This window comes from Tetrao urogallus (assembly GCF_951394365.1).
Source record: "Tetrao urogallus genome assembly, chromosome: 17".
Taxonomy (NCBI): domain Eukaryota; kingdom Metazoa; phylum Chordata; class Aves; order Galliformes; family Phasianidae; genus Tetrao; species Tetrao urogallus.
Window position 1 is genome coordinate 2,390,865 of NC_136830.1, and position 12,452 is coordinate 2,403,316.

Consider the following 12,452-nt stretch of genomic DNA (forward strand, 5'->3'; position numbering starts at 1 on the left):
TGCTGATAGAGATGTCAGGGACAGCACATAAGTAATTTTCCCTCCTCTTTGAGATCGAGGAGGGGAGTATGATATATAGATGTATATATATATAAAATCATTACGATGTATATTCATTTTTTTAGTTCTCTGAACACTTATTTACTGAAAGGAGTTCTGCATGAAATATTCTTCATATGGCCTCAGTGGAGAATTATGTATGTCTTTAAATCTGCTTGTCTGCATCTGATAAATGTATATTGTCAGTAAAATCTGAGGTGGCGTATAAAATCACATGCAGAATAAGCTTTCGGCTTACACAGCTTTCTTTCTTATATTTCTCTTTTAAGTTTTTAGTTAAAATGGTAACTGACAGTGGTACAGCCACAGTAGAATAAAGTGTTAAACCCACTGAGCCACAAAATTTAACAGATGAGACCATTTTGTCTTTCTTTTAATGTCATACAAGAACTCAAGGAAGATTCCTTGCAGGGAGAAAAGAGAATCCCCCCGGAAAGGGGGAAAAAATTGTTTTTTAATGTTCTTTTTTCTTTTATTGCAGTAAAAATTAGAATGGTTATAATGGAGAGTAAAAAAAGGTGTGTTTATCTCAGAACAACCCAGAGACCAAGATATTCAAACATCTACTTAGGACAGGGGCAGAATTTAGGGGGAAACCTCCCCAGCGCAATTCCTGCTCTTTATGAAAGCGTTTCGTTTTGGTGGTTTTGGACAAATACATAAAAAGTGCCATTTAGGGGGAGTTAAAAAAAAAAAAAAAAAGAAGGGAAAATGATTTCCTGTGGAATGTCTATTAGAATTGTTGTATTTAAAGAACTGGAAGAGGCTGTGGGTCTGCTCCCCGGTAGTGCAGGTTGGCAAAGCTTCTTGGAAGTCATGAAGTCCCATGAGCAGAAGATTTGGGTAGCAGCAGCAGATCTGCCTTGTGGCATGCTTGTGGTTTCTTCTCTTAGACCACGTACAATTCTTCCTATGTTCATTTTAAAAAGTCTGCTTGAAGTCAGTAGGTGGCTTTACTTATTAGAGGGGTGAATTACATATCATGTGTGCTGAGGAGCTCATTACTAACTTGTTTTTACCCATTTCTTTTATCTGGAAGAAGCTGTTCTTTTAAGCATTGTAAAAAATCAGACTTCCCCATTGGCATGAACTCTGGCAATCTGATAAGGATGCAAGATAGCATACAATTTTTGTTTGCCCTGATGTCTCCTGGGGTTTCTGCTGCTCTGCTTTGGCCCAGAGTTAAAGAGAGAATGAATATATTTTCAGAGAAAGACTTACAACGGGATTAGGGAAGTGAGTATGATCACAGTATGACCCCAGCCTTTACTCTCAGTCTTCTCACAGACTCATTTTAAGCTCAGTTAAATTCTGCCTCCCAGATCTTTTTCTAACTCTAATATTTATCTCAGGAGCATTTACACAGTACCATCATTGCTGGTGCTCCCATAGCGGCCAATATGGGTGCTCAGCACCTTGAAAATTCCATACTTTGACCTCCACTTTTCTCACTGGTAGGTGAAAACGTGACATGTGTGTGCTATAGTTAGAGAAATGCTAAACAGTCACTGTCAAATCAACACATCCCTGTGTTGTGATTGTGTTCCTGATCAGATTCTTGCCACAAATCCTCCAGGACAGTTTCTGCAAGGAGCCACTTAACAGAACATGTGGATGCTCCTACCAGCATGTCACTGTGCTTGTGGGAAGCCCACCAAGATTAGGGTAAAGCCCTATGCTCTCTGGAGTTTCAGTCATGTACTGTTAGCCACAGGACTGAATCCTGGGAATGAGACATTTGCAGTGTGTTACTGCATTTCAGGAGCTGCTTCGGGGAAATAAAACCCAAGTGAAAATAGCCATTAGCTTAGCAGAGTCTGTAAGAGAGTTAAATTTACTGTCCTCTCTCTTCTGACTTATCCATTCACTAGCTATATATTCAGAGTGGGAGGACACAACTGACAAATATATTCTTTTAGTAGAGATACAAGGGAGGAACTTCTTTGTCACTCAAATTCTAGCCCAAACTGTCTGCCTGTTTTTCATGAGTGGTGGAAGGAAAAAAAGCCACAAAGCTGTATGAGGCGAAGTACTACCTAGAAAGTTTAATCTTGTGATGATATTTAGCTTACTGAAATCTATCATGTCTGTGAATTTGCCTGGAAGAATTTTTTCTCTTGCTCCAGTAAATAACTTGTTAATCTTGTTATTATAACTTGCATCTGCTACCCTGTTCCTATACCTTGATACAAGCTAGGAACCTTGTGTTTTTTTCCATCTGTGAAAAATAGGGATGAATCTCAAAATTCACATCTGGCTTAACTAATCAGGCAGAGCTGAAGCCTCACTGCCAGCAGTGGCCATGTGGAAAGGAAATATTCCAACCCCATACTGCAGCTCATCAGCACAGCATGGTGAGCCCACTTGCACTGCAGCTACCTCTTCCACTCAGTCCTTTTTCTTCTGAAGCTGCCAGGAGCACCTGCCATCTCTACATGTGCAGTGGAGACAATAAAGCATGAGGAAAGAAAATAAATAAATGAACTTTACTGCCTGTAAAGAGGATGAGTAAATCCACATTTAATGTAGCAGCTTAAAATAAGGAAAAAAAATTTCTAGGAAAGATTTGATCATAATCCTTTTGAAAACCTTAAGCAGTTAGACAAAGCCAGAATTACCAGCAAGGTTGACAAAGGATTTGATGACAGTGCAGCTCAGCCTACAGACACAAAGCTATCATGCAAGTCTGCTGAGTACAGCAGAGCTGTTCCAGGGCTGGACTTCTGTGGCAGTGAGCAGCAACTAAGAGGCTTGTGTTTCATGAATTACCTAAGATAAGCAATGTAAACACAATCTATTACCCCTTCCTGTTGAAGCTTGCAGTAGTACTTCATTAGACAGACTGGCCATTGCCTAGAGATCATGGCAGATAGAAAATCAGCACAAGCAGTGTTGGTGGCACAGAATGCATTGATGGAAGCTGGGATTTGAATGTTCCTGTAGGTCCCTTTGAGATGCTCTAAGGCTTGGTGTTTGAATACCCCTGACTATTTCTGCCATCCCTGACTGGGCAAGACAAGCTAAAAAATCTCACAGGTGTGCAATGTTAGCTGAGAAGTCACTCCGTTTTGAGTTTTGCCAAGTAACAGAGAACTCTGAGCTGGATTTTCCCATCCTATCTATGACTGCTCTCTGGAGGGTGTAATCCCTCTACCCTGCGATATCTCTTCCACACTAAATCTGCTAAAGCAGTGTCCAAGAGCTTCAGAAGTGGGTCCAGGGCAATGCCCAGAGGCTGCTGCAGTGTTGGTCAGTTTGCAGGAGAACCAGTCAGTTTTGTAACAAGGCTCCTGCCCCAAATGCTCTCCAGTGGCCTGCGCCAACTGTTTTTCCCCACAACTGCAAAGAGGAGGCTACCTCTGCCAGTTTATCAGTGGTCTGTCACTGATGATGATGTTTGATATATTGAAAGCCTTTATTCCAGAGGATAGAAAGGAGTGAGAGAGCCTCCTGTTGATATTATGAGTGAGGGTTTCCACAGCCATGCTTGGTGGCACATAGTCAGCGATGGGAGAAGTGTGTCTGGTTGATGCCTGCCTCTAGGAAATGTCTTCCTCTTATGGAAAGAACAAGCTAGATTCATCTTTTTTTCGTATACTTTCCTTCTTTATTGGAGTTACAAGAGTTTCTCTGGTGGACACACACTGGGTTTTAAAGCAGTTAATCTCATAACTATAATCTCTTATTAATAGTCAAAGCTGCTTAGCCTGATTTGGCAGGTCATATTGGCTCTGTATGGGGGTGCATGTGTGTGGCCTCAGGACTTTCCAGATTGGCATAATGAATAATGCACTGCACCCCTGGGGTGGGGTAAAACAAGAGTGTGATGTCGCATAAGAAGTCAGTGTACACAGCAGAGGAATATTTTGGCCATAACTGAGTACAGAGGAAATGCTACCTTCTTACTGATGGGATCAGAAAATTTTGATAGTTCAGACTGAGGCAATGCAGAAGGGAAATGGAGGTTGAGTTAATTTCATAACTTGTCCCTTTCATTTAGCATACACAAGAAAGTACATGGTAACAAATAAAGTAGAAGATAACAGAACATAAAACAACCAACTTGAAAGCACGAAGGAATGATTGCCTTTTAAGCTACAAAAAAGGGAAAAGATCAGTGCTCAGCTCCTACTGCCTCTGTGAATCCCAGCAAACCCCCTTTCCCTCAGAGAAGGTACACGTGAGAGCTCTGCAAAATCTTCAAAGTTTGTTTCAAGGGGAAACAGTTACAAAAGAATGAAGTGATGGCTGTTTCTAACGCTGCTTTGAGAAGTGCTTTCCACCCTTATATATGTCTGTTACCTTTAGGATCAGTTCCTCTCAAACTTCTTAGCAATTTCAGACTACCTTGGCCAGAAGCGAGTGGTTCCTGAAAGACTTCGGGATACAGCTTCTGTTGAAAGCACACTGATGTTTTAAAGCCTTTTGAAATGATGGCACATTTCCTGCAGGTTGCTGCTTTGCACCATCTGGCTATTGAAACCTTCTCATCATCAGAGGGGTTTTAGAAGACACAATGCAGCCTTGTTTGTCATTCAAACAAGGTCCGATGGAGTCAGTCCTTCAAAAACAAGATTTAAATCTTTGAGTAACCCTCAGATTCGTTCTCTGTTCTGCATTTTGTTCTTCATACCTCATCAGCAGGAGGCAATCTGGTGCTGTAGACATTAGGGGACTGTTAATACTTAACTCTGGTCGTGGTGACTCTCAACACTTGCCCATTACAAATTGAAATGACATTCCCAAAGCATAAGAATAAGTCTTTGGTAAATCTTGTGTTATTAAACACAAAGTGGTACAACTCCATAGGGGCAATGATTTGTGTGAGTCTGCTATGTGAGTATTGCCATGCCAAACCTCAGCCCCTTTGCTCTAAGACAGTGACATGCATTTGATTTTGCCATGCTGTGTTATGGTCTGCCATCTCGCTCTCAGGATTAGAGAACGTTGTTTTATCAGACTGCAAAGAGGGGCCTGGGATAACTGGATGGTTGCAAAATGTTTTGCTGTTTTCACTATTCTCAGGGTGGAACCTGCACTTACCCGTATCAAAGAAGACAGAAAGCGGATCATCTTGCCAGCAATTGACAACATCAAGTACAACACCTTTGAAGTGCAGCAATACGCCAATGCAGCCCATGGCTACAACTGGGGCCTCTGGTGCATGTACATCATCCCTCCACAGGACTGGCTCGATAAAGGGGACGAGTCAGCACCCATCAGGTGAACCTACATGCTGTCACTTTGTGCTACAACATCTCTATCTGCCAAGGGGCAATTGAAGTTAAGCAAGGCTGCAGACTTTGTGCCGGGGCAGTTTAATGAAACTGAGGAACATGGATGGGTCTGCAAAGATGGGTCTGAATGCATGTGTGACATTTCAGAGCTGCACCACAAAGTGCTGGCTCTAGTTGTGAAAATGTGATTCGAGTTCACTTTGTGGCCCTTGCTAGGATAGAAAGATCTTTTTCACCTGTGTTTTATTTTCCAAATGGACCCTGTCATGAGTAGTGAGTCAGATAAACATTGTATGTATGAAAAATGAAGGTATTTTGCATGTGATTGCAAGGAGGCTGTTGTCACTTTGGGTCTGTAGGCAGCATTCTTGGACATCAGCCCAAACCAGAGCTTCCTGGCAGCACTAGTAGGAGATGTGTTAACCTCCTGGTCTCATTGGAGAGTTGCTCTTTTTTTGGAGAACCTTGTGCATGTTATGGATTTTCCCACTGGATGAATTTTAAAATGAAACCAGACCATATAAGCAGAGCATCACTTTATTTTCTTTGTAAGGTAACATTTTTCCTTACAGAAATGAAATTTTCTAAGGAAATACTGATTCAGGAATTGTCATAGTCAGTTTGAGGGTTGTTAAATTTACAGTGAGAAAATGAGAACTGAGGAGAATGAGTCTTTCTTTCCTTTTCTTTTGAAAATTCACATCCAAACTTTCTTCTCTGGTGCAGATCGTTGTCTCATTGCTCCTCTGAAAAGTGCCGTGCTGAGTGAAGGGTACTTTTTTAGCAACTGCTGAAATAAATGATAAAAAAGATTTTACTCTAGGGTTCTCTGCCTTGTTTTTGAACTTTCCTAGGAAGGATACAAACTACCTTCTTAGAGGCATCTTCATCCTGATGTTTATCAGCTCCACCCTAAAGTGAGCTAAAACTCTCTCGTATGGTGTCAGTGCAGGCTTTGGCAGAAAAGATGGTGTACGTCCCTTCAGCATAGAGCCTGAGTTGTCAGATTCTGAGATGCCTGTTCCCAGTCCATCCAAGCAACCTCAAACAACACAGCCAACTGGAAAGACCCTTGCTGGTCTTTTAGAAGTGTGAGGACACAAGGTGGGCTGTTCACATTTCTAAATGATTGGTTGGGTGGGACCATCACACAGGGTCTCACCCTCATACAACGAGTATTTCAATCCGTATTTGAGCAAGTGTTGCAAGTTGCTGTTAGGTTCATTCTCCTGCCCTGCGACTGCAAAACAGATACACAGCAACACTGACCTTCCTTATCACAGCACAGCACAGTCCTTCAGCACTGACCCTTCGCTCAGCTTGAAACCTCAATAAGCAGGAAAGTAATTACTTAGAAAATCACTGTTCTTGGATAACGTGCCCTGTCCTCCCATCATTGTTTTAAAAGCGCAGGCATTGTCTATCTATTTCACTCAGCTCTGAGAAATAGATATTGAAGAAGGAAAATTAATCAGCCAAAGCTTTCACTCCTGAAATCAGGGTTTCGGTCTTTTATTCCCAAAAGATTTTGCACACTTCATTACTTCCAGTTTATATGTGGAATCACTATATTAATTTTCACATCGGTTGTTCTCATATTTGAGTCTCTTCTATTTTGGAGAAACATCGTCAAATATCAGATAAGACCGAGCTAAGAGATTAAAGTTATATAAACCTCAGCAAGTTCCTTGGACAAGTTTCGTAGCAGGGTAGTTAGTGCACTCACTGAAGTATAGAATTCTGCAAAGTATTTCTGGATTCAGCTATCGATCTTTCCAATAGAAATTAAGAGATTTCATCCCTGTGTTGCTGGGAGAAGAGTTAGTTTTCATTCAGCAATGTTGCCTCCATTACCATGGGCTTTCCTCAGGTGTGTGTTCAAGTACTTGCCAGAGTTGCAGTGGTGCTGAGTTGGACAGGTACAGAACTGAATAAAGTTCACGAACTCGAGACACTGAGTAGTGTTGAAATCTGATGCACGTAAGCAGCTGGCTCTCAAGAGCTGTGATTTTATTCTGAGCAGAAACCCTGCGGTTCAACAGTGCATAAACTGCACTGAGGGAGATGAGACAAGCACCATGAGCAGGAGAGCACCCGGCTCTTGCAGACGCTTCCCAGCAGCACTGAGATGTTCTGGATACAGAAGCACCTCTCTGCAAATTATGAATTACATGCTCTAAAATGCAGAGACATCAATGTTGAACCGTGAACACTTACATGGCTCCCTGGGAACACGTGCTTTCAAGGCAGTGATCTAGGAGAGCGGGGCTTCTGCCTGATAGTCACGCTGCACTGATTTCTGATGGATGGATTTGCTAAAGCATTTGGCTGTGCTGTTGTGTTATGCTGGCCTATAGACACACAGTGCAATTCTGTGGCTTTTAAATGAGATGCCGGTGTAATTATGGTGATGAGAAGAGGGAACGTGTGAATTGATGAAAAGGATCAGGAAGTCTGCACTAAGAACTAAAATTTGAAGGCACGCTTGATATGAACTTAGTAACTGTAAAAATGTAAGGTGTGTTTCTAAAAGCAAGAGGAAATCAGAAAAGTGAGCAGGCTTTCAAAATCTCCTCAAGTCTGATACAGGCTGATACAGGCCTAGTTTTCTAACCAGCATCCCACATGGTGAACTGCAACTGTGTCCAGTTTTCAGGGCACACAAACTGTTCCACAGTGATTGTGTTTATATCCACATGTCTTTTCAACGCTTTCATAAGGTTGTTCAAGAACAGAAAAATTGCACATTCATTCAGCCCCTGTTGACACCCTCCCTCTCAAGGCTTCCTTTTACACTGTCTTTTCAAATAGGGGGTTTGTTTGGAGACTCTGTGTGCTCTGTAAAAGAAAAGACCAATAATTAGTCACGTTGTGATTGGTTTTGTGTTTGGCATAGCTGAATACTTACTCCTGGATCTCCCAAGGGACCAAAGGTTTTCAGTGGAATCTCTGTGTCCTGGTATCAGCAAGGATCAGAGCCCAGCTGCTGCAGTCCACATGACAAAGGGGATGTAGCCTTGAAGTGCAAGCAGCAGCAAAGGAGTAGCAAGAATAAAGTATGAGATTTTGTAAAGATTTCTGCTACAGTTCAAAGTCAGTTCCTTTTCTTCCCCTGTGCTAATAGTCTGAAATTTTGGAGCAATTGATGTTTCCCAATTCAGCTTCTGCAGGCAATTCATTTTGCATGTTTGACATTTAAGATGTGAAGAGCCTCTAACGTGAAGATTTAAATGAGGATGGTTATTTTGACACGCTGTGTCCATCACGTCATTTTCCATTTGTGTTCCTGAGAACACTGCCCAAAAATGTCCTTATCATCTGGCAACAAACTGTGTAACAAAGGATACTTTTCCAGAGGGTTTCTAACGAATTTGGCTATGCACTGAAACAGGCTGGATTTTTTTCTGCATACAAAAGATAATGCTGCATTTTGGAACAGCTAGGAAGGTGCCTTCTCTTCAGAGCTCTGTCTGGCTCCTCTTCCCTCATCTGCCGTGATTTTGATGGACCGCTCTGTTTGATTTCATGATCAGCAGCCACCAACACTGGAGTCATTAATCAGCCTCCCTCAACCAAGCACTGCACAGCTTTCTGCTTTATCTTCCTTCTGCAGCAGTGGTGCATTTCATTGTTGCATATGTTCTCACTTACTGCTCTAATATGCCATAGCTTGGTACTGCATGCAGTGAGTGTGTGTGCGCACTGAGTCAGCCATTCCAGAGAGCATGTGTGTCTCACACATGGATGCAAACGAGCACCTGACATGCCCACAGGCTGCCTGCTTTGGCTGGAGCCTGCCTGCCCTTCTCACATGCAGTCAGACCTTGTGCTGGTCCACCACACCAATGGTGATGCAGCCACCTTTAGGTGTCTGATGGGCATCCTGCCTGTTCCATGAACTCTACTCCTGCAGGGTTCCAGAAGGTTATTCTGCATCCTTACTGCCCTGCCATTCCTAGCCAAGCTTTCTGGGTCGCTTTATTTCCCATTGCTGTTTGTCTCCAAAGGAATTAGCATACCTTCCCTTCATTATGCTTGACAGTTTTTTTCCTGCAGCTCCTGAACAGCAGATCTATCCTCGAGTTCTGTTCCTATGGCCTGGTGTGACTCTTCTATTGCAAAAGGCATGATTTGTAAGAAAAACTAAATGCTTATGCAGGCTCCCTAACCTATCTGCCAGGTCAGGGTTGAGGTGCTGCTTAGGAACCTGAATTTCTGGCCAGTGCACCCTGACTCTGGTAGCCATCCCACAGCAGCACTGCTCATGGCCACATAGGTGCCCCTGATCTGGTAGCAGCATGCTGTGTCTTTGGAACAAGCAGTGCAAAATCATGCTATTCTATGTTGTATTTTAAGATTTTAGCTGCAAAAGCCATTTTAGTATGTTTTCTTTGTTAACTTTTTACTCCTGCTGTTGATTAAAATTAAAGCTGATCTTCAGTTCTGTGAAAGAATATTCCACCAATCAATTAATTAATTCTCTCAACACCTTTTGAGGTGTTGCTAATCAGTAATACACATCCAATTGCTGTTCTGTGACGCTTTCCTTCTAAAAATGTCCTATTTTACTATGAAGTCTTTATCTTAAGGAAGAAGGTCCTTTTATAGGAAGCATCTGCAATGCAAGTTTATTCTACTTTGCAGCCACGACGTGCAAAGGGCAGGCACCTTCTTGTTTGTCAATCCTTGGGTGGTGAGCAGTGCTTAGGATGTGCTAACACGGTTTTGCTCATATATCTAGTGCTGACTTTCCAGGAGAGTGCCTGATGCACTGTATTGAAAGCAGTAGGTATATTGGGGTTTGTTAGGTGTGAGAGGAACCTGGTGCTTACAGCCAGGCAAAGGTCTCATGGTTTATGAGGGGCAGTTTTGTTAAAGGTGTTTGCAATATGGCAGTTATGCTGCAGTCCAGTATAAAATAAAGCTCGAAGTGCTTTTATAAATGAATGTTAGGCTTTTAGGCTGCTAAGGCAGACCTGAAACTTTTACCCAGTATTATCTGTGCTTTGCAGATAGAGAAACAGGGGCAGGGGAAGGTGATCCACTGAAGATCAAATGAATGACAGAGATGAGAGCAGAGTTGAGGTCTCCTGAGTCCCAGCACCGTTACCAGCTCACTGGGCTGTGCAATCGCATTACACTTAGTTTACAGTTGGATCAGTCAAAACACAGGAAAGTTAAGGGCCTGGGCTTGATGAGAACTAAATGTCCGAAACTCTGGTTGAACCTGATAGAAGTCTTGGCATGCACTGTTCAGAAAGCTCAGCAGTTCAGCTCCTGGGCAATTTCTTCCATTGCATCAGGATGTGGCTGGGGCAAAGCCTCAGGCTTATCATTTCCAGCCATCCCTGCACTGATCACTGTCCTGTTCAGCTTCCAGGGTTGCAGCCGAGCAGAGGTGCAGATGTGCAGTGGCTATAGGAAGCCAAATTCAAGTGGAGATACATTGGCAGTGGAAATTTTTTCTGCCATTGCACAGCCATTGTTGCTCATTCCTGAAAACATTTTTTTTCAGAATATGCCATGAGGGCTTGTGGAGTCTGTTTGCATTTGCATATATTGAATGAGAAAAAATAAAACATAGAAGAGAGGGAGGGAGTTGCAAAGGTAGTCCTCACTTTGTCTGTGAGTGATGATTATGTAGTTGCATCCAAAATATATTTCCCATCCCCATTCAATTAACAGGTTGGTATTTTAATGGACAGAGCTGGAAACTGCAAAAATCCATCTCACAGGGAGAGAGATTGCAGCACCTGAGAGCAGCCTGCAAAGCCTACGTGTTCTGCTCCTCATTAGGAATTGAGGGAGAACATCCTTAGGGGAGCATCCTACTGCTTTAGGGAGCTGCCTCTGCAGGATTTTTTTAGGGAGCTAGAAAGGAAATGGATCCCAAATCCCAAATCCCAAACTAGTAGCTCCATTTTGCAAAGCAGTGGTGCTCTAGCACTCACCCAGTGACATCTGTTCTTAGCTTTATGTGCATAGAAAGGCAAATGAAGATAGTGGCTAGTGCTGTTTCTCCCCATTCCCTTCCCTTTTTGTCATGGTTAAAGCTAAAGAGATACCTAAACCCTCAAAAGCTTGTTTAGTTTCAGAGCTGTTGAGTTTTCTTTCTTTGGTCACGCAGTTCTTTTATTTCAGTTTCTAGACCTAATTATTCCTTGGATGCCTAAAAGTGATTTTTCAATGATGGAGGATCTCAGCTTTTGTTTAGGCAAGTCTGTCTTCAGACATGACTACTAGGAACTATAAACAGGAATACATGTTTTAGGAATTAATTTGTATCTGTAAGTTTCATCTCTCACAAAAATCCTGGTATGTAAGCATATACATTAAGAGAAGGTGGATGTTCCAGTTTGTGGCACTCAGCCTCAGTTTCCTTTGACCTTTTGGAACAAATGGGTGCAGGAAGATGACTTTCCTAAGGCTGAAATTCCTCTGCTAGAGTTGATTCCAAGAGAACCAAACTTCATAGTGATTGATCCGTGGCTCTCGTCACAGCCTTAATTTTAATATGTGAATAAAAGGAGTCCTCATTTCTGAGAAAGTTTATGTTTTATTGTGCGTTAATCTTCAAATGAATCATTATCTAGTTCTTGTTCACCACTATCTTGAGCAGCACTTCAGCTTCAGTGCGTTGTGTCTATAAACCAAAGGAGAAATAGACCAATGTTTCACTTACTTGAAGAGAGTACTTAACCTCACATCCCACGTGTGTCTCATGGACAATTGGCCCAAGTGTGTCTGGCAGTGTGCTTGTCTTTTGCATGGCTCTGATTCCACAAGTCACTGTCCATTGGAGGATGGAAGTACATGCTAGCAGATAAACTTTATTGACTTCAGGACTAAGCAGTGTTTTGCGTGTGTAAATTTATTGTGAAATGGTTTCTGTAGTAGCTAAAAAATGACTTCATTTTTTTCTTTAATCTCTCTGTGCAGGACACCAGCCATGATTGGATGCTCATTTGTAGTAGACCGAGAGTATTTTGGTGAGATTGGCTTGCTTGACCCTGGCATGGAGGTCTATGGAGGAGAAAACATTGAATTAGGCATGAGGGTGAGTAAGAAAGAAGACACTTTGTGCAATGTTTATTTGCAAAGAAAAATGGGAGCCCGTGGCCCAACAGAATTGCTGCCTGACTGATAGGCTATTAT

At 42.3% G+C, this 12,452-nt stretch overlaps 1 protein-coding gene across 1 annotated transcript in view; it reads left to right on the forward strand.

Annotated features, from left to right (window-relative positions):
- The window catches only part of GALNT9 (polypeptide N-acetylgalactosaminyltransferase 9), a gene marked incomplete at both ends in the record, with an annotated part of 113,739 nt that overhangs the window by 51,393 nt on the left and 49,894 nt on the right, over positions 1 to 12,452 (forward strand). Inside the window, 2 exons of the mRNA XM_079544075.1 lie at positions 5,086 to 5,283; positions 12,237 to 12,354. Of these exons, the coding sequence (XP_079400201.1) occupies positions 5,086 to 5,283; positions 12,237 to 12,354 (316 nt within the window). The remainder of the gene's footprint in view (positions 1 to 5,085; positions 5,284 to 12,236; positions 12,355 to 12,452) is intronic.